Here is a 26,615-nt window from a genome sequence, read left to right on the forward strand (position 1 = left end):
AAATTAAAAAATCTACTGAACTTTATGGGTTTTATTTTTTTTTAAAAAAAGCGCTTATTCTTTGCAACAAATATCTAGTTAGGCCACGTTAACATTTGTTTCAGAGCAAGTAGGCAAGCTATTAAAATTTGTTACAGACCAATTCAGGGTTGTTTTTTTGCAATGATCTTTACGCCTCCTGCGTCCTGCGCATGATCTCATATAGCTGCAGGCAGCATGTGGTTTATGGAGTCCAACATTTCTAGGAATGTAAACATCGGGGGTTTTTTAATTACTGAAGTTTCTAGTCCACAAGATATACTTGTGTTTTGGAGAATGGTTAGAAGGCAGTTAAACAGGTCTGGCCTTAAGATCTTCCTAGATGGAAGGCCATACCAGCCTACTGCAAGGCCCTTGAAGGGAGAACCGTAATAAACAAAATGTTTGTGACAGTGACAGCACAGCTTATTAATTTTATGGGACTAAAAAGTAGCGCATTATTGTGGTTCTACCCAGGATACATTTCTGACAGGACTCTTAGACTGCAATCCTATGCCCACTTATCTGTGGGAGTAAAGGTAAAGGACCCCTGGACAGCTAAGTCCGGTCAAAGGTGACTATGGGGTTGCGGCGCTCATCTCACTTTCAGGCCGAGGGAGCCAGCGTTTGTCCACAGACAGCTTTCCATGTCAAGTGGCCAGCATGACAAAACTGCTTCTGGTGCAACGGAACACCATGACGGAAACCAGAGCGCATGGAAACACCATTTACCTTCCCGACACAGTGGTACCTATTTATCTACTTGCACTGGTGTGCTTTCAAACTGCTTAGGTTGGCAGAAGCTGGGACAGAGCAACAGGACCTCACCCGGTTGCGGGGATTCGAACTGCCGACCTTCTGATCGGCAAGCCCAAGAGGCTCAGTGGTTTAGACCACAGCCCCACTGAATTAAACGTGACTTACTTCTGAGTACAGGACTATATAGGATTGCACTGCCAGCGTTGCTCAAGTTGCCCCATCCTGATTTCAAACATTTCACCTCCAGCTCTAAACACTTCAACCCTAATTAGAAACTCTTCTAATTCTCTTTTGAGATGAATGGAACTTGCTAATCAGTGCTTTTAGTTATCACAACCATTAGCAACGATTCTGCTGTACGGGTGCATCATTGTATCAGCCAGATGAGAGCACATTCGAGGGGTGACTCTTCAGTTGTTCTGCCGCTGCTCACACAATTAAGAACCGCCAACAGAGCGAAATTAGCACGACTCTGGGAAGCCCAAAGGAAACATTCAAACTGACAAGTGTGTTAAACAGTCTGTTGCCAGCCAAAGCCTTGAGCTGCAGAGCTAATGGGGAAAGACAACGACAAAATTAAACTCAGGAGGCAAGATGATAATTAGGAGCAGAAACTCCCCTCCCCCTGGTCCCCGTCCCCCTGATTCAGCCACTGCAGCACATAACAAAAGACCTTCATCCTAAAAGAAACCCAGAATTATGCATTTTCTTGAAGAGCCCTGGTGCGTCCAAAACATGGCAAAGGGAAAACAAAGCAACTGGCTATTTTAAGCTCTGGGATTTACGACCCTATGGGTATCTCCACTGAATGTCCACAGTATAGTTTGTTCACTTTCACCTGCGGTTCACAGAATCATAGAGTTTGAAGGGAGCACGAGGGTCATTTAGTCCAACTCCCTGCAATGCAGGAATCTTTGGTCCAAAGTGGGACTCGAACCCAGAACCCTGAAATTAAGAGTCTCCCATTCTAATGACATGTAAATTGAAATATACTTGGAGTCGAGAGAGTGGATTTCATGGTCTTTATTCAGCTCATAGTGGTGAGGAGGAATGGAAGTTCCCCCAGAGTGTCTGCTTTATATACATTATTTACACAATGGGCCCCACGTGATTGGCTAATTCCAGGTTGCGGATCAGGCCAATCAGGTTGTGGATTCACTTCCACCTGGAGCTGGATTGGGTGGCTCCTGTGGACCAATCAGACTGCTGCATTCTGAATCCTATTGTTCTTGGACCAATCAGACTGCTGTTGCATTCTGAATCCTATTGTTCTAGGACCGATCAGACTGCTGCATTTTGGATCCTATTCAACTCAGTACATAACATAAATAAAAGTGTCGTGTTTGTTTGTTTGTTTGTTTATATGCCCTCCTGGTAACTGATACTAAATTTCTGGCCTCTTATTCAGCCATTGTGTGTTTGTGCCGTGAGGCAAAAGCCGCTTCTCAAAAATCAACCAAATCCTTCGAAAATCACCTACTAGCCAAAGTTGAAGAAGCAGAGCAATACACTCAAGAGAAAGGGGCTGGAAATGTTTCTTTCACACAGGGCAGGCAGAATAAACCATCTGCTCCACATTCTCACGCCCAGGCCTCCCGCTACTCACCAGGGAATAATAAAACCAACTTTAAGGTAGTTTACAGAATTAAACCTCACATATGCAGACCACTCATTGCCCCTCCAGGCACTCAGCCAAAATTATGACACAGAACATAGCTCTTCCCATTTCTGGAACAGCAGACAAGAGCTTATCACATGCGCCCAGGAGGAAATGATACCAAACCAGAATGCCTGTTTTCTGACCAACTGCTAAATAACCCAGGCTCTGCTAGGAACAAAACGTTTTTAAAAGCTGAGAATAGATCGGTGATATCTCTAAATCATGTAATGTCTTCAAAAAGGGGGAAATTCGGAACAACCAGATCTCAGATACTGGTTTACACATGAAGTTGCTTTATATCCCTTTTTTAAAAAAAACGACAGCAACTGTGTCTAAATCATAACACAGCTGCACATGAAGTAAAGCTAAAACTATTCCAATGACATATTTATTTCAGGGCTGTGACAAAATTTTGTTACGTTCATGAAAAATACAAGGCCAGGGAGAAAAAAGATTTTTTCTTTTCTTTTTATAAGGCGTAAATATATTTATACATGAAAACCTGCTTATAAATGGCATTTATTATGGTACACACGGTCCCCTCTTTTATTCTCACAATTATTCTCAGATTAGGCTGAGAGCATGTGATCTGGCAAAGGCAGCCTACTGGAACCTGGTACCCTTCAGATATTTTGGACTACAGCTCCTGTACAATGGGTGCGCTGGGGCTGATGGGAGTTCAAAACATCTGGAGGGCAGCAGATTGGGGGAGGCTGGGCTGAGGTCACCCACAAACATGATGGAGGATTGGAAATTTACCGTATTTTTTGCACCATAACACAAAGTAAGGGGAAATGTCTGTGCGTGTTATGGAGGGAATGCCTACGGATGGCGGGGGGTGGGGTGGGATCTGCTGCAGTCGTGAGCAGAGGATCCATGGTTCCCCTTCCTTCCCTCCTCCGTGGCTCACTTTGAAACAGCAAAGCGGGAGAAGAGCCGCTGAGTGGGGAGGAGAGAGGGACAGAGAGCCTGCTTGCTTTAAAGGAGCAAAGCGGGAAAGGAGAGGAGCCTTCTCCCCTTATACCCCTCTTCTTCATTGTTAGCAGCATCCTTCTCCATCCACCCCACACGTGCTTCTTCTCCCCTTAAACCCCTCTTCTGCATTATTAGCAGCATTGTTCTCTATCCACCCCACGCGTGCTCCTTGTCCTTTGAGTGCTTTTCCTGTCCTCCCCACTTAAAACGTGGTTACAAAGCACAGATCCACATGGATCCTCAGGATTTTTGCACTGGGTCACCCCAAATTCACCATCAGATCACATAGCATGTCCATGGCTACATCTTGCACCAAAAAAATCATGCACCCACTGGGGCCGCAGTGGTGCAAAAACGTGGTTACAAAGCATGGATCCACATGGATCCTCAGGATTTTTGCATTAGGCTACCCCAAACTCACCATCCGATCACATGTCTGTGGCCACAACATTAACCACAAAAATAATACATCCACTGTTTCGTTTAGAATATTTTTTTTCTTGTTTTCCTCCTCCAAAAACTACGTGCGTGTTATGGTCGGGTGCGTGTTATAGAGCGAAAAATACGGTAAATCCAGTCAAAGACACACCACACCATATTAGCTCTCCAATCCCTTTGCTCAGCCAGTGCTTCATATCCAATCCAAACATGCAACCCCAATTCAGGTATTTCCCATTTACAGGCCCCTGTGGGGGGTCAGAACTCCCATAAAATGTACAGTCTATCAGGTTCTGAACGGTTTATCTGCAAAATGCAGAGAAACTCCTGGCAACCGCCCGTGTTTTGCTGCTAATCAAAGGTACTCAACACTAAGGTAAAAGGTAAAGGACCGCTGGATGGTTAAGTCCAGTCAAAGGTGACTATGGGGTTGCGGCGCTCATCTCGCTTTACTGGCCGAGGGAGCCGGCGTTTGTCCACAGACAGCTTTCCAGGTAATGTTGCCAGCATGACTAAACCGCTTCTGGTGCAACGGGACACTGTGACGGAAACCAGAGTGCACAGAAACACCGTTTACCTTCCCGCCAGAATGGTACCTATTTATCTACTTGCGCTGACATGCTTTCGAACTGCTAGGTTGGCAGGAGCAGGGACCGAGCAACGGGAGCTCACCCTGTCGCGGGGATTCAAACCGCCAACCTACCGATCGGCAAAAGGGTCAGTGGTTTAGACCACAGCTCCACCCACTCAACACTATCCTGCAGTTGCACACTATTACATAAAGAAAAGAGTTTCAAAACTGTAATTCAGAAAGTTTGTCCACCATTACTAATCCTCCAACTGAGGAAACGACCCCACTCCCAAATGATTTCACTTTTCCCTACATTGCAATTTGAAAATCACCACTCCATTTAAACAAATAAGCAGACTGTAAAGAGTCTGCTTGCATCTTTATAATACAATGGCATCTTTATAATTATAGCACATGTAAATTTCCAATTCTACGTCTAACAGATCATTTATAGTCTAACATAAATTGTCTCTCTTTCTTTCTCCCTCATGCTTGCGCACACACACAGAAGTAAACTTCATACTTTGCCATGATTTAGCCTGAATCTTGGGGCCAGGGCATTCACTTTAATGAATAACGCCCTGAATATATAATGCTGATTTTGAATGCTTCTTTTTTAACCGCATCTTAGTATACTGACCCTTGACATTCTATTACCAAGTGTCTCTTTCCTCATACAACCTCACGCGTCTAGAGTTCTTCAAGTGGTATTAATATTACCAAGAGTTAAATCTGTTACTTAGCTGCATACCTGATAGATTAAGTCTATGTTAAAAATCGAGGAAGTGCTCCGTTAATCTAAGCGCAGAGCACAGCAAGGGGAACATCAAACCACTCAAGATACAGAGCTGTTTGCTGTTACCCAGATTATCAAAAGTGAGAGAAAATGTTTGGGATGAGTTGAAAGATGAGTCATCTGTGGGAATTGATTTACAATGGCTGCTCATATGGAAGAAGACTGGAAGAAATTTAAAGACTACTTGCAGAAATACTGTAAAATTAATGAATGTTAAAGGGATGTTGGATTGAAAATAAGCGGTATTGGTAAAAAGATTAACAAGAATATGTGAATATGGATTGATAATGGTTTAAAATATACAGTTATAATAGGTTAAGATATTGAGTAAAGATAAATGATAGAGGGTAAGGATTTGCTGAATTAACTATGTGAACTGGAATACAAAAAAGGGGTGTGTGAGGAGGTCAGGAAACAAGTAAATGAAATATAAGACATGAAAATATTGATTTCTTTTTAAATTTTTTCTTACTTTTTATGTGTTTTGTCTTTGTATTTTTGTATCTCTTTCTCTTTTATTATTGTTATTCTTTTTTATTTTTTTATTTTTAATCTTGTAATTTTTTATTGTCTGTAAAATTTCAATAAATATCTTTTTTTAAAAAATGCAATGGCTGCTCATAAACATCATAACACAACTTGGCATTTATCAAATGATGAATGTGTTTGGGTGGTGGACTCATATTCTTTGACTCAAAAACAACAGCAGGACCAATACTTCAGATCTTTCAAGCTCTGAGGGTGCCAGGGAAGGAAGGCCTCTGTGGGCATTATGTGTCTGTAGGGACCAAGCTGGCAACCCCCAGAATACGTGCAATATCTTCCTATTTCTTCTTTGGCGATCACTCATAGCCGAGTAAGATTGTCTTCCATAAACATGGTTTTAAAAGTGAGTCCGTAAGTGACTGTGGAGGCCAGTTCTGGATCCACATGTCCTTCTACAGTGGGGACATAGCTTTCTGGGCGGGAGTTGATCAAGGTGAGGGTTTGCCAAGCGTGCCTTCCTCTTAGCGCATGTCTCCCTTTCGTCCTGAGTTCAAGCGTCTTCAAAACCCAATACACCTTTGGTAAAGGCTCTTCTCCAATCACTCACAGGCCAGTGTTTCCCAGTTGTCGGTCTTTATACCACATTTTTAAAGATTTGCCTTGAGAGGGTCTTTGAACCTCTTTTGTTGACCACCAGCATTACGCTTTCCATTTTTAAGTTTGGAATAGAGTAGTTGCTCAGGAAGACGATAATCAGGCATTCGTACAACATGACCAGTCCAACAAAGTTGATGTTGAAGAATCATTGCTTCGACACTGGTGATCTTTGCTTCTAGAACATCCCCTAGTCAAACAGGCACAAAGCACTGTTAAGACCCTACCTGCCCACGGACTGTCTCGCCAGAGTGGTGCATGCTCTAGTTATCTCCCGCTTGGACTACTGCAATGCGCTCTACGTGGGGCTACCTTTGAAGGTGACCCGGAAACTGCAATTAATCCAGAATGCGGCAGCTAGACTGGTGACTGGGAGTGGCCGCCGGGACCACATAACACCGGTTCTGAGAGATCTGCATTGGCTCCCAGTATGTTTCCGAGCACAATTCAAAGTGTTGGTGCTGACCTTTAAAGCCCTAAACAGCCTGGGTCCTGTATACCTGAAGGAGCGTCTCCACCCCCATTGTTCAGCCCGGACACTGAGATCCAGTGCCGAGGGCCTTCTGGCGGTTCCCTCATTGTGAGAAGTAAGGCCTTCTCGGTAGTGGCGCCCACCCTGTGGAACACCCTCACTTCAGATGTGAAGGAAATAAGCAGCTATCCTATCTTTAAAAGACATGTGAAGGCAGCCCTGTTCAGGGAAGTTTTTAATATTTAATGCTGTACTGTTTTTAACACTTGATTGGGAGCCGCCCAGAGTGGCTGGGGAAACTCAGCCAGATGGGCGGGGTATAAATAATAAATTATTATTATTATTATTATATATTCTTTACTGAGAGCAAGGGAATGCACACTCCTCATCTGATTTCAAACTTCAGTTTACACCATCACTATCAGCTGTGAGAAGCAGCCTCCTTTTCTGTATCCGGTTTGGCTGTGTCTCCAGGTGGCCTTGTTCTGTAGACCTCCTTTCTCCCCCCCCCCGCCGCCCCCGCTTTGCAAGAAGCAGGCTGCCAGCATTTAACCTCATGTCCTGTTGTGTTTCTGTAGTAGCTTTGTTTTACCGAACTCACGATTAATGCTACTTATAACTACTGGTTCATCTAATAACCCCATTCAGACAAAAGAATGATTCAGGTATGGTTCTTTAACAATAAAGCAATTATTGCTAAGTCCACTTGCTAAATTCCTCTACTGTATCATACCAGGAAAAAAGAAACCTCAACAAAACCTGTACATACCTGACAAAGGCAACCTCCCCTCCCCGATCCCAGTAAAATCTCCTGTTTCTCCTACATTCCTCTTGCATACCTAGAAAGGGTAACTGATGCTTTGGAATGTTCATTGTAAACTACCCCCAGGGACAGGGATTGTCTCTCCATCAACAACAAGAGGATTCCTGTGGTTGCAATAAGGTAGGAACCTAAGGTGAACAGAAGCTTCACACCTTGCAAGAATGCTTTCTTTTCCAGGGGATAAAACCCCATCCTAGGCAATTGCAGCTGCAAGGCTCAACTGCAAACAACTTCCACCCAGAAGGAAGGAACATGGGAGCTTTTATTTCACCGCATTTATTCAAACCTACCTCTCCTGCAAAAAGCCCAAGGTTATACAGTGGTACCTCGGGTTACATACGCTTCAGGTTACAGACTCTGCTAACCCAGAAATAGTACCCCGGGTTAAGAACTTTGCTTCAGGATGAGAACAGAAATCGTGCTCCGGCGGCACGGCAGCAAACAGGAGGCCCCATTAGCTAAAGTGATGCTTCAGGTTAAGAATAGTTTCAGGTTAAGAACAGACCTCCAGAACGAATTAAGTTCTTAACCCGAGGTACCACTGTACATGGCTTTCTCCCCTCTTATCCTAACAACAACCTTGTGGTACTGGGAGTTAGTGACTGCTTCAGGTCTAAGTAGGGATTTGAACCCTGAACTCCTAGTCAGGGGTCGGCAAGGTTTACCTCGCCTGAGTCAGTTCACTCCAGCGGAGATCCTTCTGTGGGCTAGATCGCACGTGCACATGAGCATGCGCAGCAGCGATTTCCGGCGTCTACGCAGACATGGTTTTCAGGATCTGAGCATGCGCAGACGCGATTTCCGGCACCGTGCAAGCGAGTCCCTGTGCCGCGCCAGTTTAGCACAGCACGCAGGGGCTCGCCGAGTGGGCGGCTTGGTTCGGGGGCAGCTCGGGGGCCGGTTAAATGACCCCTGTGGGCCACTTGTGGCCCATGGGCCTTAGGTTGCCTCCCCCTGTCCTAGATCCTATGCACAGTTCTGCATTTTGCCTAATTTCCACAGACCTTCCACCTCCCGAAAGGGGAGGAGGGAAAGTTAAAATCAAACAAATCAGAAATCATCTGCATGTATGTATCTCGGGTCACATTTAACTTCCTATACATGGTGGGAATACACGATTCTGAGTCCCAGTGATGTGGGGTGTGTTTTTTCTGGAAATGTTTAAATCTTAACATTTCTGAATACCCTATATAACTGTGATCCAGTACAGCATGTTTCTGTTGTAATGCATGTAGTAAGTAAACACGCAAAAGTACACTGTAATGAGGTACAGTATATGGATCTCAAAAGCCCTTCTACCTATCAAAAGTAGTTAAACTGAAATATCTGATCATAGGGAGGAAATTCATAAAGTGCACTTAGTCTAGTTTAATTCAATGCTTTACTTGAAAATTATTACTTGGAAGTTATTATTTGAATATATTCAAACAAATTCAATTCTTTGCTTGGAATTTTTTTTTATTGGAATATTTATATCCAAGAATATCCAAATGCATGACAGCTCAATAGCATATACTTCCTTTGCAATGTTTGAATTTGGCGGTGGGGGAATATCATTAAGGCACTGAAAGCTATTAACGTTGTAATTTTAGCATACCCAAAGAGCTATGCATAATTGCTTCCTAGGGATAGTGACCTGAAACAAGTTAAAGTACAACTTTGAAATGGCCCAATCTTACTGGTACTGTATCCAATTATATTCCAATAAACGCTGTGAAACAATGCAGTTTTAGAAATGAGATTTTTCTTTCCACTGAAAAATACATTAGTGGAAATGTTTCCACCTAGAATATCTGACCTTTCAACCTCTCATGCCCAAACTGGTAGATGCCTTGAAAAATCAGCACTGTAGCCCTGATTTTGATTATAGCTTGTAAGAAATAATCACCACAGCAAAGGAATCAAGTCGTGTTAATGCACCCATGGCAGCTGATATTGCCAAGATCATATTCTACCATAATCTAAACTTGATGGAGATCCCGCAGTTATGTCATTTCTAGAGGAAATACCTTGGAATAAGTGGAGATGGGAGAAGAGATCTACTAATGGAAATTCTTAAAGGTAAGACTAGAAACTTGAAGCTGATGCAGCCAAGGATTAAAAGCCAGCAACAAGAGTCAAAGCGCGAGATAGGATCACAGCAACAGATGGAGGGGAAGTAATATGACAACGGTGATATTGTGAAAAGATCTAGGAGCAGATATAACAGGCAGGAAGGCTGACATAGTAACTTAGAGAAAAGAGGACCAGGATGCACATAAGGTCTTTAACAACATATTCTGTAAGAAAATGGTAAATTTTGAACGTATTGAGGAGCACCTGGATGTGGAGGGAGAAAAATATTCTACACACTGTTATATATCTAACAGTGACAAATAAGTTGGGGAAAGATTTTGAGCTGAAAGCAGTCAGCCTTGCCACTTCAATCAAAGACAGCTAGGTATCTGGGAGACACTGGGCCCAGCTAAGTGCTTGAGCCCATGCTTCACATGCAGAAAGTCTCAGAAGAAGAAGAAGAAGAAGAAGAAGAAGAAGAAGAAGAAGAAGAAGAAGAAGAAGAAGAAGAAGGAGGAGGAGGAGGAGTTTGGATTTGATATTCCCGCTTTCACTCCCTTTTAAGGAGTCTCAAAGCGGCTAACATTCTCCTTTCCCTTCCTCCCCCACAACAAACACTCTGTGAGGTGAGTGGGGCTGAGAGACTTCAGAGAAGTGTGACTGGCCCAAGGTCACCCAGCAGCTGCATGTGGAGAAGCGGAGACGCGAACCTGGTTCCCCAGATTACGAGACTACCGCTCTTAACCACTACACCACACTGGCTCTCCGGTTCAATCATCAGTTTTAAAAAAGGATCCAGTAGCAGGTCATGGAAAATCTTCTCTCTTCCTGGGACCCTGCGGAGCTGCAATCAGTCAGGACAGACAATACTAGGCTAAATGGACCATGTTTGGTATGAGGTAGGAAATCAGCCCTGAGTGCTCACTGGAAGGACAGATCCTGAAGCTGAGGCTCCAATACTCTGGCCACCTCATGAGAAGAGAAGACTCCCTGGAAAAGACCCTGACGTTGGGAAAGATTGAGGGCATAAGGAGAAGGGGATGACAGAGGATGAGATGGTTGGACAGTGTTCTCGAAGCTACCAGCATGAGTTTAACCAAACTGTGGGAGGCAGTGGAAGACAGGAGTGCCTGGTGTGCTCTGGTCCATGGGGTCACAAAGAGTCAGACACGACTAAACAACAACAGCTCCCTAAATTGCACAGTCTCATTAGATCTGAAGCTATTCCTGATGCCACAACACTACCCTACGTAAGAAAGGTGGAAGAATATATTCCTGTGGGCAACTACAAATGACTCACTATGGCAAGTGCTTGACTCTTCATAACACATGGACCAACAAGAGTTCAGCCCAGGGATGATGAAGAAGAAGAAGAAGAGTTTGGATTTGATATCCCGCCTTTCACTCCCCTTCAGGAGTCTCAAAGCGGCTAACATTCTCCTTTCCCTTCCTCCCCCACAACAAACACTCTGTGAGGTGAGTGAGGCTGAGAGACTTCACAGAAGTGTGACTGGCCCAAGGTCACCCAGCAGCTGCATGTGGAGGAGCGGAGACACGAACCCGGTGCCCCAGATTACATGACTACCGCTCTTAACCACTACACCACACTGGCTCTCAGTGTGATGAGAAAGTTGATTCTGCATTGCGGCTACAGATCATCTCTCTTGCCTATTCTTGGCCCAGTCACTAAGCATATTTCTGTGGGTTTTTCTCGAGTAAGTGATTTGGGGATGCCACAACTGCACCACAACCCACAACTCCTACCTGCATTTAAACACTTTCCCTCCAAGAGAAATGAATGTGATCAAGCCAGTTTAAACAGGACACTAACCAAAATCAATAGCAATAGCAGGCGAAATCTCATATAAATATTACTCATTGCTACCATATAAAGCTCAGCAAGAACCACCTGATCCTGCAGAAGTGAATCCAACTAAGTTCAACGGAACTAACTCCCGGGTATGTGCTTCTAGACTGTGCTTTGCCACTCTATGTACTAATGCAAACTAGAGTCTTCTTCTATGTTTTTGTAGCCAAACTGCACTACCAATACACAAGAGAAATACAGAGAGACTCAAGGTAGCCCATAATTATTCGATGGCACGAAATGTTAAGTGAGTGGGAGGAGACACAAACATGACAACTAGTGGAACAGAATGGAGTAGCTGGAACAGGAGGACAGAGAAACATTGTCCGATAGAGTTTTAAAAATATTTACATTGATTAGTGTGGTTTAGTTGTGTCTGTTTTCATTCATGCTGTGAGCCATCTTAGGTCCTGTACTAAATTCATAGACCCACAACTCTACTGCTCCATCAAAGTGCCTGACCTCTAAGTAGAGTCAAAAATTCCCAGGTCAACTTTCCAAACATTAATGAAGCTTCAAAACTCCCGAATCATCTTTTGTTACTGCCACCTCCATTTGCTGCCCTCATCGAGAAAGTGGTCTTGTGTCCATGAAAACTAATGCCACAATACATTTGTTAGTCTTTAGGGTGCCACAAGACTAATTTGTTCATAGGCACGGTGTCTCGCACTGTCACAAGACACCATTTCCTCCCCACAAGATAGCAAACTATGTGCAAGAAGCATTGTTCTCACTCCTATTTGGCTTTGTTGTGACAAAAAAGAGGATATGCACATTAGGGAAAGAGGGAGCATTTCAGTTCAGTCCAAACTTGAGCTGCCAGCAAGCATGCTGTACAGGCAACTCCCCATTTCCACAGGGAGGCTGCCGCACATCAATTGGACGCGCCTGAACAATTGGTCGCCACCTGTATATGCTACTCATTTAATCTTGGCTAAGTATTCCAGGGACGTGGGTGGCGTTGTGGGTTAAACCACAGAGCCTAGGACTTGCCAATCACAAGGTCGGCGGTTCAAATCCCCGCAATGGGGTGAGCTCCCGTTGCTCAGTCCCTGCTCCTGCCAACCTAGCAGTTCGAAAGCACATCAAAGTGCAAGCAGATAAATAGGTACCGCTCCGGAAGGAAGGTAAATGGCGTTTCCGTGCGCTGCTCTGGTTCACCAGAAGTGGCTTAGTCATGCTGGCCACTTGACCTGGAAGCTGTACGCCAGCTCCCTTGGCCAATAAAGCGAGATGAGCGCCACAACCCCAGAGTCGGTCACAACTGGACCGAATGGTCAGGGGTCCCTTTACCTTTACTTTAAGTATTCCAAAGTTTTCAGAACAAAAAGTTTTGGTCCAATGCATGGTAAAAGATCTATTTGGCCCATTATTGGGTCTGGAATTCTGTGAGTGGCTGCCTGCGCATCAATACACATCTAACTAGTGTATATTTTAAGCCAGGGATGGGAAAGGGTTGCTGAACTGCAATTCTCATCGCCCTTGATCATTAGCCATGATGGTTGGGGCTGATGGAAGTAGGAGCCCAACAACTTCCAGAGGGTCACAAGTTTACCACCCCAATTTAAACTATTTTTAACTTTATGGGAATTACTGGGAAAGGTTTGCATGTAACTCAATCCTGTGCTTATTTACTCAGAAATACTTAGAAGTACAGCTTCCAGCTGTTTACAACTTACAAACTAAGGTAATACAGTGGTACCTCAGGTTACACAGGCTTCAGGTTACAGACTCAGAAATATTACCTCGGATTAAGAACTTTGCTTCAGGATGAGAACAGAAATTGTGCTCCGGCGGTGCGGTGGCAGCAGGAGGTGCTTCAGGTTTAGCTAAAGTGGTGCTTCAGGTTTAGAACAGTTTCAGGTTAAGTACAAAACTCCGGAATGAATTAAGTACCTAACCTGAGGTACCACTATACTTGGAAACAAGACTAAATGGATTCTCTCCTAAAGTTGGGTTTTGCATATACTTTGTTTCTGTTATTTCCAGCTGTCCTACCTTTTTTTTTTTTAAGGCCAGCCTCACAACTATTGGATCGTTTCCCTCCATTCTCACCAACCTAGGCTGTAACTTCACACTGCAGACCACATTGCACAATGTCAATGGTTTCAATGGATGGGATTCTACTGACTTGTTCTGTCAGCGCAAGGATTTCGGCTTCCACAGGGGAACTGCCCCCCACATCTGTTCTGGTTTTCTGCCACCCACCCCCTCCAGAGCAGATTTGGGTAGGATTTAGAGTGCGTGTAGGAAGAGGACACAGGGAAATGACATTGTGCAAGCAGAAATATTCGCACTAAAGGGCTAGTTGGATAGCACCCAATATTCCTGCCGCATGGTTGCCTATGGAAATTGAGTCTCACCATCAGATGATCAAGCAAAGTACGGTAGCTTTTCAAAGCAAGTTGGTACGGTAATTCTCGTGGTAATGAGCCACAAATTAGTAATGGGAATTTGTATGGGCAGAGAGGACAGTTAAAAAAATATATGGGCTAGTAATTTTGTGGGCTTAGTGGGCTTCTTTTCTAAACAATAAACCTGTATTTACCAAACTGGTTGCCCCGCAGATATTTTTGACCCCAGCCATGATGGCCAATGGTCAAAACTAAGCAAATTTAGGCAGAACTTGATAACACTCCAGTTTACAAAGCAGCAGAGCAAGCATCACTCTGAGTAACTTTGTTCGCAACAAACCATGTACAATGCAATCCTATACTGTTCATTTCCATAAGAACTGATTAGTTACAACGTTGTCAGCAGTCTCTTATGTGCACACGATTCTGCACAGCTTTTAAAAGCAATACATTCACAAAGAATGTCAAAAATGATGTTTCCAAGTATGGTTCCGTTACTGTTTTGCTCCGATTTCCCACTCTTTCTGGCTGCCAAAGTGAGATATTTGAAATTCCCTGCACACCCACAGACATAACATTCTACAAAATTAATGGTACGGTTTAACAATCCTCTCCTGCTCAAGCGGACTAGCAGGAAAGGGATTGGTCCGCAGTAAGCAGACCTAGCTGTTTTCTAAGGTTGATACCACTGGACACAACCCACCAGGGTGCTCAACAGAACATTTCCACAGCACAAGAACAAGATGATGCCTTTTGTACAGCTCCTCCTCCTTTTCCATTGTTATCGTGCAAGTGAATTTCTTAGTGCATACTTTTACTCGGTAATAAGTTTTGCTCTTTTCAGGTGCACTTGTTTTAAGTAGAGGGGTAACGGCTTGCTCATACACCCTTCCCCTGTTGAAGAACCTGGTCCTAACTTAAAATAAAGCAGAGCATTCCTTAATCTGGATCCATTGCGGTAAAGCGCATGGGAGTAAATACACCTACGGAAGTTCTAGGGCACTATTTGTGGAGCACTTGGGCGCTGAAGTGGCTCGTGCACCGCATTTGTCCTTGCTGAAATTCCTGCCCTGCAGCCTTGCAGCCAGCCTACAAGGGATACGTGCTGCACATCGTTCTCGGATAAGGTAACACAGCCATGCAATATTAACTCTAAAACACACACACACACACACACACACACATACACAACCGGTCGTGCAAAACTTCGCGACGAAGTGCAAGGCTGCGCTGAACGCCGCTGCTAATCCTCCGGAAGTTAGTCGAAACTCTCTCTTTTTTTTAAAGTCCTGCACAGCTAGCGATGGATCTAACGAAGTCCTGGGCCCCAGGAAAGCGGAAAACACAAAGAAAAAGCACAACAAAGGCCGGGCTGGGAATCCAAAAGGTTTCCCCCTCTGAGCACAAAACTCTTTCAGTCGGATGTTGTTAAGGGGGGGGGGCGCCTTCATTTATTTATTTATTTTAAAAAAGGGTCTCGATTTAGCCGAGCGGCTCCCGTGCGGACAAACCGATGTTCCGAATCGCTCTCTTTGCAGTTTCTTGGCCGGGAGGGGAAAAGGGGGAAATCGGGAGGGGGGGGAGAGATCGTCAAATCGGGAGGGTTTTTGCAAGCAAGGCATGCATTTGTGCATTCTTTATGCAAACACCCTCCCTCCAAAAAACAAAACACCACCACCAAACCCCCAACACCTTACAACTCTACCCAGGAAAGCGATGGCTAAGCAGCGGGCGAAAGTAGAAACGGGGACTTCTGCGCGCGCAAAGCCCGCCCTGGGGGAGGCGGCCCCGATTCGGAGCGGCTCCGGATTGCATTCGTATCAAATCAGGATCGGGGGGGGGTGAGGAGGAAAGCAGCGAGAGGGGATCCCGGCAGAAAGGACGGAGCGCTCGCCCGCCCGCCCGCGAGTAGCTTGCTACCTGCGCCACGAGCGGCACCAGCGTCTGCTCCACGGAGCGCGAGCGGATCTGCAGCCCCGGCAGCGGCTCCCATCCCAAAGCCGTGGCGAGAGCCGCGCCGGGCGGCGAGCGCGGCCACGACACTCCGCTGCCGCCGGGGAACGCGGCCATTGCTCCGGAGCCGCGCAGCTCGCTCCTCGTCGGCTCTCCCGCCTGGGAGAGGAGGAGCAGGAGGTGTCGGCGGCGGCTGGAGCTCTCCGGCTCCGGCGCGCTCCTCCCCTGTCTCCTCCTCATCGCCTTCCCGCCTTCTGCCCTGGGAAATGGCAGCCGCCGAGCTTGCGGTACCCCCTCCTCCTCGCAGCGCATATAACTCCTCTCCAGCCGAAAAGCCCCGGTGCCCCCGCCCTCCAGCCCGCCCCGTTTTCGGCCACACACGCGTGTCATCGCATCCCGACGACGGGTAGTGCTGGTTATTTGCGCGCGAGCGAGCGAATCGTCACCACGGGCAAGGGCTTCTGAGTCTCCCTTTGGGGCACTTCCATTACTCATTTCCCCTTCAGTTAGTTCGCACACTGGCGAGTCGTCAAGATGGCAGTGTAAACATTACATTCAGTTTCTTCTTCTTCTGCCGTTGGGCACCCCCAAAAGCAAAGTAAGCCGGTCGTGTTGGTCCATGAGAAAAAAAGGGGGAAATGTATATAATCTGGCAAGGCCAGTTTTGATCCACCCAAAACTGCCTTGTCAGACGTGGAGATCATTAGCTTTTAACACGGGTTAGATGGGTGCCTAACTGCAAAGAGCCTTGTGGCACCTTAAAAACCAGCTCATTTGTTATGTCATGAGGTTTTTGTGTCTTTCACTTCATCAGATCTATCTGGCGAATACTCAGTACAGTGGTGCCCCGCAAGACGAAATTAATTCGTTCCGCAATTTTTGTCGTCTAGCGAATTTTTCGTCTTGCGAAGCACGAAATCCCATAGGAATGCATTGAAAATCAATTAATGCGTTCCTATGGTCAAAAAAAGTCCAAACAAAGCCAAATTTGGTACAACAACAGTTTATTAACTGCTCTTTAAAGTCACACATACTGTAAAGAGCAGTTAAAAATTTAAGGGAAAATAAATTAACTTTATAAACAAAACGTCTTTGTTTTTAGTCAAAGAAAAAAAGTCGCGAGACGTTTTCGTCTTGCGAAGCAAGCCCATAGGGGAAATTCGTCTTGCGAGGCAAATCGCGAACGGAAAAAACTTTCGTCTAGCGAGTTTTTTGTATTGCGAGGCATTCGTCTTGCGGGTCACCACTGTAAACTTAAAAGTAGCCATCCTGGAGCAAATCCGCTTCAAAGGGAGGCTGTCAAGTGAAACCTGCTTGATAACAATGCATCAAGAATTCCAATGCTATCACTTGTGGATTGAAGTCACACAAGGGATTTATATGTATTGTTGCTTGATTTAGCAGTGCCAGGATGTCTCTGCCATCAAGCCAACTGCTTTGTGAATTTCCGTAGTTTAGTGTTACGTCCATCATCATATGCAGTGCTTTTTTCTGGGGGTACGCAGGGGTATGCATACCCCAAAACATTTTGTGAATCTAAGTTTGGCCTCATTGAGGGGCAGTATTTCAATATGAGTGGGAAAATGAGAGTACCCCTAAACATTTTTTTTTAGAAAAAAGCACTGATCATAAGTGTCTATTACTTTGCTGCATTTAATTTCCTTCTAACTTCTTACAATCCCTCCCTCTAACCATGTACCTGCAACTCAGGATTAACACTTTATGCATTTAATTAAGTGGATTACAATCCACTTAATTAGTGGATTAAATGCCATCATACATTTGTTAGCCTCCAAGGACTCTGCAGTTTTGCTGTAAAAACAACTAGTGTGACTATTTCTGTATGTACGATTGAGATGGAAGATAAATCTTATGCAGTATTTTTATCCCAACTTCTTCCAAGGAGAGCTGGGTGACACAGGGTCTCTCTCCTGTTTCCCCCTCACAATCGTAAAATTGTAGAATCCTAGAATTGCAGTGTTGGAAGGGACATCTAGTTCAACTGTCTGCAATGCAGGAATCTCAACTAAATCATACATGGTAGATTACCATCCAAACACTGCTTAATAACCTCCAAGGAAGAAGAGTCCACCACTCTCGAACAGCTTTTACTTTCAGCAAGTTCTCTTTGTTAAGTTTATAGTGGCCACAATCTAGTGGGTTTAATCATCCTGAACTATGTGGTGGATTCTTAGTAATGGTATCATACCCTAGGGTAGGAGCTAAGTGGCACCTTAAACCTAGGTTATGGGTGCAACAACAGAATGTCTAGGCATGCTTTTTTAATAACAAGAATGCAAAGCTGAAAATGAATGAACTGCAGCTAAAATCCTATATTCATTTTTCACATCGTCTAGTCCTCATCTGAAGACTGCAAAAAACAAAGCCATGCTTCCCCTGCCTCCTCCCCCCCCGCCCCATATTCTTAAGAAGGTCTCTTCTCCAGTCTTCAGAGAGGAGCTGGAAGTGGGGAGGCAGAAAAAGGTACCCCTTTCCTTCCACTCTGCAGTTTGAATCTGAAATCTTAGGCACAGTACTGCACCCAGAGCTCAGAAACAGCTCGCGCTATGAAATTCAGTGTCGCAAAACGCGCCTAGAACAACGGGAGTTTCGAACACTGCTTGTGACACTCCTGTTTTCATACCAAGGAAAATTGCCAAAGCACCTCTACCTGGTGCTGTTGGTTCTTTTCCTCATGCTGTATACTGCATTAATTTCCTCTCCAATGGCCTGTCCTGTGCTGATTTAATGCAGAGAGCATTTGTTTGCCTTTTGTCACAGACTGATTCGAAAAACATAGCTGTCCTATAACATGGTATGACACTTAGGAGTTCAACATGAGCCTCATCAATGCAGCCGCTGAAATGGCAGGCTGTGTGCTATTTGGCATCTTAATGTTCGTGCACATGGATTCATTCATTCATTGAATATATTTGCTCTTTTTCTTTTCGACCAGTGAGGCTCCCAAAGCAGATAACATAAAAAAGTAAAGCAATAAAAAAAGTACAATAAAACTACAGAGCAGAACAGAAGACAGCAGTAGAGCAGGTAAATTTTCAATGAAATGGATAAATATAAAAGTTTTCACCAGGTACCAAAACAACAACAAATGACAGTCAGTCAGTGGCAGGTACACCTTTGTAGAAAAGTATTATCAAGTGGAAAAGCTCTCTACTGTTAGTTCTTTGCAGTCACTGCTGCAAAGAAGGGCCTCTGAGGATAATCTTAATAGCTAAGGCTTGATTCACAACGGGAAACAATGGTCTTTCACACAACTGGCTCCCTTTCAGGTCTTGAAAGGTTAAAACCAGATGTTTGAAATGTATTTAGAAATGGACAGGTATCTGGTGGAGTTCTTTAAAAATTGGTGAAATGTGTTCCCTATGCCTTGTCCTAGTCTGGAATTCAGGTGCTGACTTCCAAGGCAGATTTCAGAGGTAGCTGCAAGCATAAAGCATTGAGTACCGTGGTACCTCGGGTTAATAACTTAATTCATTCTGGAGGTCCGTTCTTAACCTGAAACTGTTCTTAACCTGAGGTACCACTTTAGCTAATGGGACCTCCCGCTGCTGCCACCGCCGCGATTTCTGTTCTCATCCTGAAGTAAAGTTCTTAACCCAAGGTACTATTTCTGGGTTAGCGGAGTCTGTAACCTGAAGCGTCTGTAACCCGAGGTACCACTGTAATCCAAACAAGATGATACCAGGGTGAAAAGTGTCTTGTGTTACAGGGACTACTTGGGCTTCCAAGGGCAAGGTCAGCAGGTCATATAGGAACACTAAATACCCATCAGCCTCCTTAATTCTGTGGAGTGCAACCCCACCTACAGGACCAGGATTTCCTGAACATCTCCCCAACATGAAGAAAAGTTGAACGACACAGAACAGCTCTGCTGGATAGTACTGCAAGGATGCAGTGGCGGCTCACAGCAGACGAACTAGTGGGGAAGGATGTTGGAAGCAGTCGTGTCAACCACATCTAACAGAGCAACAACCTTGGTGGCACCAAAAATTACCCATCTGATCTGATTATTCAATGGGCCTTTCTCACAGGTAAGTGTGCATAGGGCAGCAGCCTTAGGATCAGGTCCTTCGAGAACATTTTATGGGGGTGAATTGTTCTGAAATAATAACAGCCGCTGCAGCTACTATTAAATTTTTATTTGGTGTGCTAGAAAGCTGTTGCAGGGAAGTGACTCAAGAGGGTTTATTGTTCCCGGCATTTGGGGTGGGGAGGACTTTTGATATAAATGCCTGGTAAACTAACAGCCAATTATTTCGAAGTACCGCTAGTTAGAATAGGATGGCTTGAGATGCTTAAAGTTACGTAGTGTCAGGTATTTTTTTAAGGGCGACAACTGTTGCACTGGGAGAGGAGGTGGGTGCTTGCACCAAAAGTAAAGCAGGGACTCATAACTAAGGTAGTTCAAACAGGTACATACGTTCACCACTTGGATACTGGACCACTGTGGTCACTTTGTAGGACTGAGCGAACTTTACCAGATCAAACAGCATGCCTAGAACTCTTATACAGTGCTTTCGAACAGAGTCCATTCACACATTCAGCTGCCAGTCATCAAATGGTGAAAGAAGAAGAAGAAGAGTTTGGATTTGATATCCCGCCTTTCACTCCCCTTCAGGAGTCTCAAAGCGGCTAACATTCTCCTTTCCCTTCCCCACAACAAACACTCTGTGAGGTGAGTGGGGCTGAGAGACTTCAGAGAAGTGTGACTGGCCCAAGGTCACCCAGCAGCTGCATGTGGAGGAGCGGAGACGCGGAGACGCGAACCCGGTTCCCCAGATTACGAGACTACCGCTCTTAACCACTACACCACACATATGCAAGCATGTGTGAAGGGGTCCTCAGCACCTGCTTCTGTCTATGATATTTTATCTTCCTGGCAGAAACACCATTTCAAGTTTCAGTCGAGAGTCCTGCGCTTGGATGCAAAATGTGGGGGTATTTCAAGAGCGCTTGCCTTTTAATGCCTTGCTAAACCTATAATCACATTGTCTTGCAAGGCTTCCTAAATGGCACTTCTGCTAAGTGGGGAATGCAAAAGCGCTTCTCTTCACACTGCCTGTATATCACATGATTTCTCTGTCCCTTTGATTACTCAGGGACTAATAACACCTTAAGGGTGTAATGGGGTGTTTGGGGAGGGGTAGAACCCCTGGTTGGGGGACACATCATGCTCCTTCTGGGGTAGTTTTTCCACCTTTGGTCCCTAACCTGCACTCAGCTCTCACATACGGCTTTGACTGGCCAGCTAAACTAGGTGAGGGTAGCTGATGGGTCTCAAACGCTCGGTGTGTTAGGGACTTCCCCTGCATGTGAAGACAAGCCATGGTGGATTGCAAGGACGAGACCAATAGTGGGTCCAACAGTCAAGAAGCCGGTTTCTGCCCGTGCTTTAGAGGGGGCTGGTGGGGCTTGTCAGCCTGGGAAGGTAGGAGAAGGAAGACTCTGATCCTAAACCTCCGCTGCCTTGTGGGACATCTGTGGGAGGAGAAAAGGCTATGGATTAAGCCCTACACAAATCCAGAGTGGAGTACCTAAGATGGTTGGATGGCACCTTGTATGCATCCTGGCAATTCCTGAAGCCAAGCTGGTGCCAAGGGTATTGCTCTGCTTTCCTTTGGACCACATCAGCAAGGCCAAAAGGAGGGTCTTGTTGTCTAGGCAAAGCTTTTGGGCTAGGGTCACTTCGGTGCTGCCAAGGTAGCGGTTTGACTTCACCCCTAGAGGTGTACTCCATTGAGAGAGAGGCAGTGGGCTGTAGTGAGGAGAAGGGCCCCGCAACCTTTATTGATAAAGTGTCTATAATCTCACAGCATGGACAACTCCTGAAACCCAGTCTATAAACAACTGGCACACAACGCAGCGGGTTTGTCTTGAAACCATCTCTCCTCTTCCATTTGCTTTTGGAGTCAGTTCAGAAAGCATTCTCTTTTGTTATCAAGATCAGTTCAGGCAGGGCTTGCAGACACCAACGTTATTAAAGTCACAGACACTGCTAGCTGTGACGACATCATTGTTGTCTCCAGGTCAGACTGATGGTTTTTCATTAGTGATTAGATCTCCTCTGGTACAAACGAATGCAGACTCCGCTGTGCTCAGAGACTCATCTGCACTCTCTGATATTAGGTGATTTTATATGAGTGATAATATTTCAAATGTTGTCTTTTTCTTTAGGAACCTTGATGAAACTCCTCTAGTTACTGTCAAACTATCATACACAACACTGTTAAGAATGATAAAATACAGCATTCTGCACATACGTAGTGAATCGCCCAGAGTCCTGTTTTATTTGTTTTTAGATGCTCTTATATTGCTGTTTTGTTGCTTTTAGTTTGCATTTTTGCTTTAATGATATCATTTGGTTTTTTCTGTCGTACACCACCTACAGATTTTTGAATATTAAGCGGTTTATAAAGTTGTTTTAGTTAATTCCATAGAAATGTCAGGTTTTATTGCATTGCATTGCATTGCATTGCATTGCATTGCATTGCATTGTATGGAAGTCCTTCACATCTTAAAACAGTTGACCACCCCAATTAATTCATTATATGTTCTGCTCATTGCCAAATGGTTTGTTACTGATTAAGAATGTTTTAAACTGTTTTGGAATGTTTTTAGCTGGTTTTTTAATGATGCTTTAAAACTGTTTTTAGTTGTGTGTTGGGGGGGGGAGTTTTTCCACTGCTGTGTTGGTTACCCTGGATTCCTTTGAGAAGGAGGGCAGGATATAAATTAAATTTATTTATATATTTATTTTTCAAAGATAAGCTGCTTGGTACGGCACTGAACAGGGACGCGGGTGGCGCTGTGGGTTAAACCACAGAGCCTAGGACTTGCCGATCAGAAGGTTGGCGGTTTGAATCCCCGCAGCGGGGTGAGCTCCCGTTGCTCGGTCCCTGCTCCTGCCAACCTAGCAGTTTGAAAGCACGCCAAAGTGCAAGTAGATAAATAGGTACCGCTCTGGCAGGAAGGTAAACGGCGGTTCCGTGTGCTGCTCTGGTTCGCCAGAAGCGGCTTAGTCATGCTGGCCACATGACCCAGAAGCTGTACGGGGTCAGGGGTCCCTTTACCTTTACCTTACGGCACTGAACACTTCCCCTAAAATGTGTTACCACCACTGAATCACATGTAGCAGTTCGGCAAGCAGTGTTGGGAAACTGGGTCTTGCTAGCATTAAAATATCTTACATAGCATCGATGCAAGGCATTGTGGGAAATTAGAATGGTAGGTAGTCCTAACTGTATTGCTTAGAAGCGCTGAGCCAGATTTGTTTTCCCAAAAGGGAGTCCCTAGAACTTTGTCAGCAGTAGGCCCTGCCAAGGCGTGATATGTCAGGTCCTGACCTGGGTGACTTTGGTCGAGTTAACATTCTGCACAGATGTGAGGATAAAATGGAGTAACGCCATGTATGTCAATTTGAGCTTTTTGAAAAAAGTGTGCGGTACAATTGTGAGAGAAGCATAGATATTGAAGACTAGTGAAATACATGAAGTTATGTGAATGTTCATTTAAGGAGAGGATGTACTGTCTCATTTTCACGCTGTATGCATGCTTTAGGATTCTTCTTCCCATTACATCTCAGAATGCAGTGCATATAATATTGGCAGGGAGCTGTTTGCTTTCTTGAAGAAATATGGCGTCAAAATGTGAAAGTAAAAGAGTGACACTCCCACCCATAAAGGACAACCATACACAGTAATGAATCTTATTGAAAAGACAGTAGGTTTTAGTTCTCGTTTTTTAGTACGAGGGAAGAAGAAAACGCTGCCAAAATTATGAGAAAGCAACCAAGACTACTCATGTTATAGTTGATTGGAACTAGAGCTTTGGGGGAATATTTTTCTCTCTTTTTCCTACACAATTACCTCTGTTTTCTCATTCTCAACCACCGCCAACACCACAACAAAAGAGTTTCGAAACTTGAAAGCTTAAATTTCAAGAATGGGACCATTTTTGGAGGGCTGTATTCCCTCAGGTGCAATCGGAGGTGCAACTTCCATGCCAGTGGTGGGTGGGAACACCCATTCTTGCACCTTTCTTTTCTTTGATGCCCCTCCCAGTGGGCTGTGGAGGAAGGCACAGATCACTCTTGAACTGATTCCTTACAGAGGGCTTCCCTGCTTCGCACTGCTCTTCATCACTCCCTCTGTTCTTGATCCCTTCTGAAATATACTCAGAGTCAAGAGTGGATTTCATGCTCTTTATTCAGCTCATAGTGGTGAGGAGGAATGAAAGTTCCCTCAAAGTATCTGCTTTATATACATTATTTACACAATGGGCTGCACGTGATTGGCTAATACTCCTGTAGGCCAATCAGGTTGAATACTCCTGTAGGCCAATCAGGTTGTGGATTCACTTCCATCTGGAGCTGGATTGGGTGGCTCCTGCAGACCAATCATACTGCTGCATTGTTCTAGGACCAATCAGACTGCTGCATTCTGAATCCTATTGTTCTAGGACCAATCAGATTGCTGCATTTTGGATCCTATTGTTCTAGGACTAATCAGACTGCTGCATTTTGGATCCTATTCAACTCAGTACATAACACCTTCCCTTCCTTCTTTTCCTCCCTGTGAAATTAGTCTGCTGGACACAGGTTCTCACACTTGCACTACACAGTCATTAACTGACCCAGTAAAAAAATAGAATTACGTTTTCTCTGTAGCTGAAATCCTATACACACTTAACTTGATGGGAGTCAGTTCCATTGATCACGGCATGTTCACTAGAGGACCTTAAATATTTGATCAGTGATTAGGTGAAGCCTTGCTAAGGATTAACAGAGCATTGCATTCAACTGGCTCCCATTTAAACTGACTTGTTTATATATGTATTAATACAGTAGTTTCTCAGAGATTGGCTAAGTGGTACTGTCTCCCACTGGAAAAGATTACGAATGCTCTTAGTTTCTAGAACGTTTTCTTAAAGATGGACTGAGAGCTGTAACGTTCACAGTGGTAAATAGATCTCCAGAAGAAATTTAATATAAGAGACAGTTCGGTGTTAGAACGCCTAATTGAGCCAGGAAATTACAATTTCTAAGGAGCAAAAATGTGTAGCAGTTTTCATATAATTACAGCTATTCACGCAGCACATTGTTAATTTTGGTACTTAGACAAGCTTGTGGGTGGTAGATTTCTCTAAATGGAACTTCCATCTACACAAGTACTCTATCTCCATATGCCAAGTACTAGGAAGAGAGAATTCAGACAGGCCATCACCTTCATATGCTGGTGAGCACTGCCAAAAGGCTGCTCTATTGGAAACAGAATACCAGATCTGGTTGGAGGACCTTGGTCTAATCCAGGCATAGGCAAACTTGGCCCTCCAGATGTTTTGGGACTACAACTCCCATCATCCCTGACCATTGGCCCTGTTAGCTAGGGATGATGGGAGTTGTAGTCCCAAAACATCTGGAGGGCCCAGTTTGCCTATGCCTGGTCTAATCTTTACCATCAATCTCTAACAGAACACCCTTAACTGCCTATATTCTCTTTGAAATCTAAGTGGAGCAAATATTAGGACAAAGGGCCTCATTATCCTGCAACAGAGGGGAGGATTAATAGGATCCTTATGGAGCCAAAAATTATTCAATTACCCAAGAGAATAAGATACCAGCAGACTTGGGGGGACCTTAATGCTTGCAGATTCTCTCTCTCTCTCTCTCTCTCTCTCTCACACACACACACACACACAGATATATATATATATATATATATATATATATATATATGCAGGTTTTGGTGTCTTCGGGTGTCTTCCCGTGTAAGAGTCGGGGTGTCTGTGCGACATTTCGACGAGGTCTCACTCGTCATCTTCAGGCTGGTGCTTTCGGCTTCTTGTTCTGTTCCAGTAACAAGAAGCCGAAAGCACCAGCCTGAAGATGACGAGTGAGACCTCGTCGAAACGTCGCACAGACACCCCGACTCTTACACGGGAAGACACCCGAAGACACCAAAACCTGCATTCCTATACCCGTGAAAATCTACGAAAGCATATATATATATATATATATATATATATATATATATATATATATATATATATGCAGGTTTTGGTGTCTTCGGGTGTCTTCCCGTGTAAGAGTCGGGGTGTCTGTGCGACGTTTCGACGAGGTCTCACTCGTCATCTTCAGGCTGGTGCTTTCGGCTTCTTGTTACTGGAACAGAGCAGAATCTGGTGTTTGAGTTCCTATAAATACTGTTGAGGGGTGTGGTGTATAGCCTCCAACGTTCTGGGCAGAGAGGAAGTTCCTAGATTAGTGTGCCTCTTCTTCTTTTGTTCCTTAATTACTTGAGGGATATCTTGAGTGATTTCATGAGTGATATTCTGAATACCACTGGGTGGGTCATTAAGTGTAGATTAGTTGCTAAAGCTTTTGTGTCTTGACCTCTTGAGCTTGTGAAGAGTTTTTCTGAGAAGATGGCTGTGCTGCATTTAGTTGTGCTCTGGCTTGGCTTCGTGTATAGGGGCGAGCTGTGGTTTTGTGCCTTGTGCCAGCCAGATCTGTGTAGGGATTGCAGGGGGGTGCAGCATCCGGAGGTGCCACTATAGTTTGGCTACTGGATGGAGTCTGTAATATGTCTGTGGAGAGGGTCTGGGTTTGGGTCTGGTGTGGTTGATTGGTGACGGCGTTCTGTGTGCCTCTGGTTCTGGTGTCGGTTTTTGTGGGGAGAGCTAATTTCCAGATGTCTGGCAGGCGGGACGTGTCGT

The 26,615-nt window shown here is 44.7% G+C and overlaps 1 protein-coding gene and 1 long non-coding RNA gene across 4 annotated transcripts in view; one reads left to right on the top strand and one right to left on the bottom strand.

The window, feature by feature from the left end:
• CTNNAL1 (catenin alpha like 1) overlaps positions 1-16,391 on the bottom strand; it is a 66,872-nt gene extending 50,481 nt beyond the window's left edge. For all 3 annotated transcript variants that reach the window (XM_082234277.1, XM_082234276.1, XM_082234278.1), the window contains exon 1: positions 15,849-16,391. In XM_082234277.1, the coding sequence (XP_082090403.1) occupies positions 15,849-16,376 (528 nt within the window). In that variant the 5' untranslated portion in view covers positions 16,377-16,391. The remainder of the gene's footprint in view (positions 1-15,848) is intronic.
• Positions 16,392-17,135: 744 nt separating this feature from the next.
• Positions 17,136-22,567, top strand: LOC309538920. Its single transcript, XR_014222503.1, has 2 exons — positions 17,136-19,933; positions 22,077-22,567. It is a non-coding gene; the product is annotated as an uncharacterized lncRNA (long non-coding RNA).
• The last annotated feature ends 4,048 nt before the right edge of the window (positions 22,568-26,615 follow it).

This window comes from Podarcis vaucheri (assembly GCF_965113315.1).
Source record: "Podarcis vaucheri genome assembly, chromosome: 8".
In the NCBI taxonomy this organism is placed as follows: Eukaryota; Metazoa; Chordata; class Lepidosauria; order Squamata; family Lacertidae; genus Podarcis; species Podarcis vaucheri.